The following is a 5,853-nucleotide window of genomic DNA, read 5'->3' on the forward strand; positions in this document are numbered from 1 at the left end:
GCTTCGAAACATTTAAAGCCGGTTTATTTGGGTCTAAAAACAAAAGCATTTGGTGTGTGAGGGTGTATTCCGCACAATATTCAGCATCTATAAAATTATCAAAATACACAGCTTACAATACAAAATAATATATATCGACATAAACTACCGTGTTATAATAGACAGACGTGTTATAATTTTCTTTATTCTTTAAAAACAGATTATCTTAAAGATTATATTAATGTCTGCCATAATCAAACCTTCCACAATTGCTCGCATTATTGTTTAATTCTCTTAATATTTATGGTTATTACTATTATATATATGTATACATATATATATACATAATCTCCGCAATGACATTTATTTACAATAAGTACGAAGTAAATATAGCAAAATACCAAATCGGCATCATAAAAAAGAAACAACAAACAGCAATAATTGATTGTCATTCCTTATCTTCATCACATTCCTTCTTTAAAAAGATATAAATTTGAATATTTCTTCTTGACAATTTAGTATTATAATACTTTGACATTTTAGTATTATTGTATTGTGTATTTACACGTAAAATAATTATATGAAAAGTGATAAAATAAAAAATATTTTTAATCGCCTTGGACTTCAAATTGCATTATCAAAAGATTGCTCCTATGTTTCTATTAAATAATAATCGCGATAAAATCTGTTGCAACATTTTCAAATTCGACGAAGCAAGTTTTATTTTCGCTAGATAATCATATATATAAACGTTAATTATTGATTACTATCGCAACAATGGAGATTAGAACGGAATAATAATTAATTTATGTTCTGTCCGGGAAGAGCTCTTCATAGGTAAAGTGTTTAACTATATCGTTGGAAACCAATAGGATCCGTTTGGAGATTATTTCTTCTAATACCGGCTTAAAGCTTTTAATAACCTCTTCTTGATTGTTGCCTATAAAATTGTTAATAATTTCGGTCAATTGACCAAATTCCCTTTCGTTCAAATCGTATTTAGCATCGTATCCATGGATATCGACGTTGAGCTTTATCTTCGACAAATACATGTATCTTTTAGCGGCTTTAGTGATTACTTTCAGGTCTATGTCCACTTGCGCGTCGACCTTATCTGCAAAAAAATGAATAGTCTGTTAATTGCGGTGAAGTGTAAAAACGAGTTTTGAATTTTTTACGTTAGAATAGATTTTTCTCTAAACTCTTTAATAGAAAATCAACTATATTTTACATACCTGTAGTAATGTAAACCTGTCCCTTATGAGCAATGGGTACTAGTATACGTACGTCAAAATCATATGTGGCATTCATTTGAATTAGTCCGAATGAGATATTAGCATCAAAGTGAAGTGTATTGAGATCAAAATTAAAGAATTTTATGGTGAAATCACAAAGACCTCCCACTTTCGTATCTCTCATATATAATTTGGTGTTGGTTGTATCGGAAATGACTAGTTCGTCAATGACGAGTGGGTTATTAGGTGGAACGTCCAATTCCGGAATTCCTTCGCAAATCTTACTCTTCAAATCGTTTACGTTGTTTATAATACATTGATTGAGATTTGGATCTCTGCGGCCGCATACATTAATGTAAGAGGCTGTAAAGTTTAAATCAAATTTATTAATTTATGATTTTAAATGTAACACTGTTAGTATATATAAAGCGAGTTTGAATAAAACAGTATAAAAGAACGGGCTAGTAATAGCCAAGCGCGAGATAATAAGCGCAAACAATGATAATAATCAGGATCATGAGGAAGTCTTATTATTTTTTGCGCTTGTTATTTTCCGCTTGGCTCTTACTAACTCATTCTCTTTGTAATTTATATTATAATATTTAGAGCTTCATTTATTTCTATTGTCTGAATAAAGCAATCATACATGTATATCAAAATAATGTGTAATTTTTGATGCAATTGCTAATATTAATTTATAATATAATATTAAGTGTGTGTCTATATGTGAGATATATAATATTAAATAATATTAAATTAATAACACAATTTTTTTTTAAAATAAGTGTCAAAAATAAATCTTTTATATATATAACGCAGTACAAAACTTCAATGAAAGAATGACGTATACAAAATAATTTAGTATATGAGTAGTGTAGTTAATAAGAAAATAATTATTATCACGTTTCAAAAATTCTTTATAAAATATTTTGTTTCTAAATGTTTATGTGTCGTACCCTAAAACACGCGAGATAAAAATTATTTATCAAAACCGATTTTTGATATTGTCATCTTGAATAAATGCCTAGAAGCATGCTGTTTGCAATGCACTTTTGCTATTATGCTGTATATTTTAATCATATTTTAGATAATTATAATTTATGACAAATATATTTATAACTATTCACAATTTTTATACTTTAAAATTACAGTTGTTCATCTAAAATAGATTTTCTAATCGATATTATATCTCACTATTCGTAAAAACGAATTAGCTCGCTAAGTTCTCTAATTATTTATAAGAATAATCTAATTTAGGAAATAATATTTAAAATATTTTTCTTAATTACAATTCGTTTCGAATAATATGACAAGTTTACGAATAATATAGCACAGAAATCGCATGTCGTGTAATAGAAATATATAATCTTTTTTCGATAAATCTTTTTACTTACGTATTTCTGCTGCAACTTGTGCTACTATAAGTGCGAAAGTAAAGATTGCAGCATACATTTCTCACAGAAGAATTTTTCTTGGCACGAAATACACCTCCTAAAATATTAAACTTCCTAAAATATCAAAATGATTTTCACAGATTCGCGGTGAACGTGAGAATTAAGACTGACTCAACTCACTGATCAAGCTTGTATATATACTGTTTTATATCTCCTTTTATCGAGTTAGTAACCAGTCTTTTTCTTTCTCTTCTTGACCATGATTCATTCTTTCTAAGCTCACGGTCATACTCGTTCTCGTTCCAGAGTTGGGTAAATGATTCTAGTAATAAATAAAAAATGCATAAAATCTAAAATCTTCCGCACTCAAATTGATAAAAAAAAAATATTCTATTTAACAAATGTTTGTATTATATTAAATCTTGTTATAACCGACTAGTGATTAAAGAAGATGTACAGCAACTAAAACTTAATTTTTCATACATAAATACATGTTTATAGCCTATTTTTTTGTTGAAATATTAAAATATACATAAAATTTGAAAAATGTCAGTGATATCTCGTCATCATCTCTGCGCGTATTTTTTTTCTATATAATACTATAGATAGAGTTTTGTGCCATTTTTATGTCATTTAAAACAAAATATTTTTTTCAACAAAAAGAATGCAAGAATTTTTGTTCTGTTTCCATGTTTTTAAGTAGAGTCAAACATTATCATTTAGTACTATGCACTATTGCATAGCATTGAATAATGAATATTTGCTTTTAATAATTAAAAGTTACTATGATAATAAGGATTTTTTATTAAATATCATTTTTTTAAAATATTATTTCTATAGTTTACGCATAGCGTAAACTATATATAATATGTTAAAAAAGTAAAATCGGGAGCCGAAAATTAATATCAACTGACCTGTGTGAGAATCAAATAATAGATAAATGATCGGTATTATTATGTAAAAACAATTCTAAAACTGGATGATCTTGACATTTTACCAAAGATGTACGATTCCGATTAAGCTTCAGAATATGCAAAATATTTAACAATGTTTACAAGACGTACTCTGAAATTTATAAGGAAATGGTATTAAAGATCAGAGCATAATATTAATATTAAAGTGTTGTCCGTCAAAAAGTGCAGAAAATGTTGTTTAACTTTGTTGCTAACACCTTTCGCTTCCCCGTTAACATTCTTGATATGTCGATACTACATTACAATAGCGCAATAAATGTCTCTTCTAAAAAAGTGGCATTTACTGGAATACACTTTTAGAAAGAGTGAGACAGAGAGAGAGAGAGAGAGAGGGAGAGAGAGAGAGAGAGAGAGCCGCAAAGTACGAAGAAGTTATATAAATCATCTAATAATACATACACAATTATTATTCTGAATTAATATTGATATTCAATTTAAATGCAAAAATTTATAAACGAGATAAATATGGAAAAAGAGGCTTAATAGTTAAAAATCTGGAAAATAATAAATAAATAATATAAACATATTTTTAGTATAATTTAATTTCACAATTAGCATGTTAGCACACTAATAAATCAATAAAAAAACTTTTTTAAGATTGTTGATTATATAAATATGTTTTAAAACATATAAATGAGAGTTCTTCTTTTCATTATCAACTCTCCCCCTCCCCTCTCTCCCTCTCCCCCTCTCTTTCTCTCTCCTCTTCCTCTCTCTCTCTCTCTCTCTCTTTCTTTAACACGTCAATTAAGTTAAAATATTCTAACTTTATAACTGTGCTATATGTATTCCGAGTTTACAAATATTTTAATGCTCTTTTAAACAAAAATGCTAATAAAAGAAAGACTACGTAAAAAAATTATATCATCTCTTGAGCGCTTAAGAATCACAATGGCCTAAATAGTTAAAAGAACGATTAAATAAGATATCCACATAAATTTCAATAAAACTACTATTTGTTTGGAAAGATTTAGATTTCAATTTTAATTTTTTTTTAAGTTGATTAATATAAAAAAGAGAAAAGAAAAAATATCTGAAACTATTTGAGTGTCATTTTTTGATTACAATTACGCTTTGATTACAATAATAATACAGGATATCAGAAAATATCAGACAGAATATGACATTTAACACGCAATTGATGAAGCTGAAAATCGATATTAGATTTCAAATACTTAACAAGGAAAATGTTTTCAATTGATTTCTTTCGATTTGTATACGTTGTAAGTCAAAATAGAGACGTATTTTTTATAATCAAATATTCAATTGCATTTTAGAAAACATTTTTATTAAAATTATCATTAACATTGTGACATAATATTTAATTATAATAGTTTTTTTTTTCAATATTGCACAAGATAACGAAAATAAATAATACACAATATTTAATGTTGTGTTGTGAGAATTAGCTTATAACAACGTATTTATTTCGTGTAAAAGAATAATCTACACATGCATGTGTATATATAATAGAATATAATATTGCAATTTTTTTACTTTTATTTTGCAATGAATATTTTATAACGATGTAACTTAAAGAACTCTTAGATTCTTTAAGTTCGGTCCGGAAAAAGTTCGTCGTAAGAGTACATTTTCATTATGTTGTTGACAATTTTAAGAAGCCATTTGGAGATTTCCTCGTCTAATGGCGGCGTCAATCTTTGAATAAATTCTTCTTGATTGCTGCCTATGAGACCGCCAAGAATTTGGCCCAATTGACTTATTTCATTTTCCTTCAAACCGTATTGAGCGTCATATTTTTTAATATCGGTGGACATCTTTACTTCTGATATATACATATGTTTTTTGTCCTTATAAGTTGTCATTTCCGCTTGTAAGGCTATCTTTGAGTTTATGTTATCTACAAGAAGATATACAATCTAATTATCAAATGAAATAATGTCGAGTTTTTTATTTTTTATATTGGAGTATGTGCACACACACACACACACACACACACACACACAAACACATACAAATGCCTCTAAAGCTTCTACCTTATTTTAATACAAAACTAATTATTTTAGATACCTGCAGTAATATAAATAGGTGCATTATGAGCAATGGGCACGAGTATACGTACGTTGATATCATACGTGCCATTCAAGTAAAGCCGATTCAATGAAACTTCAAAATTGAAATTAAGCTTGTCGATATCTACATCTACAGATTTTACAATGTAATTACAAAGTCCCGTTATTTGTACATCATTTAAATATATTTTGTTGTTGACAGTCTCGGAAATGACTAATCTGTCAATATTGAGCGGTT

General features: G+C 27.6%; 2 protein-coding genes across 2 annotated transcripts in view; both read right to left on the reverse strand.

Annotated features, from left to right (window-relative positions):
• Positions 1 to 491: 491 nt before the first annotated feature.
• LOC115244200 lies at positions 492 to 2,796 on the reverse strand. The gene is made up of 3 exons (XM_029821657.1): positions 2,609 to 2,796; positions 1,215 to 1,577; positions 492 to 1,093 (listed from the first exon to the last, which is right to left on the reverse strand). The coding sequence occupies exons 1-3, from the start codon at positions 2,664 to 2,666 to the stop codon at positions 786 to 788; spliced, it is 729 nt and encodes a 242-aa protein (XP_029677517.1). The 5' UTR covers positions 2,667 to 2,796; the 3' UTR covers positions 492 to 785.
• Positions 2,797 to 4,966: 2,170 nt separating this feature from the next.
• Positions 4,967 to 5,853, reverse strand: part of LOC115244201 (protein takeout-like) — a 7,967-nt gene continuing 7,080 nt past the window's right edge. Inside the window, exons 3-4 of the mRNA XM_029821658.1 lie at positions 5,614 to 5,853; positions 4,967 to 5,443 (exon numbers count right to left, since the gene is read on the reverse strand). Of these exons, the coding sequence (XP_029677518.1) occupies positions 5,136 to 5,443; positions 5,614 to 5,853 (548 nt within the window). The 3' untranslated portion in view covers positions 4,967 to 5,135. The remainder of the gene's footprint in view (positions 5,444 to 5,613) is intronic.

Source organism: Formica exsecta, unplaced genomic scaffold, assembly GCF_003651465.1.
Source record: "Formica exsecta isolate Colony F162 unplaced genomic scaffold, ASM365146v1 scaffold80, whole genome shotgun sequence".
Lineage (NCBI taxonomy): Eukaryota > Metazoa > Arthropoda > Insecta > Hymenoptera > Formicidae > Formica > Formica exsecta.

What these genes read in the sequence shown, in the direction of transcription:
- LOC115244200 (XM_029821657.1), bottom strand. Translation starts at nt 2,666, where the DNA reads ATGTATGCTGCAATCTTTACTTTCGCACTTATAGTAGCACAAGTTGCA. An exon ending in ACAAGTTGCAGCAGAAATAC is followed by an intron (nt 1,578 to 2,608) that starts GTAAGTAAAAAG and finishes TAAACTTTACAG; the next exon opens with CCTCTTACATTAATGTATGC. An exon ending in ACAGGTTTACATTACTACAG is followed by an intron (nt 1,094 to 1,214) that starts GTATGTAAAATA and finishes ATTTTTTTGCAG; the next exon opens with ATAAGGTCGACGCGCAAGTG.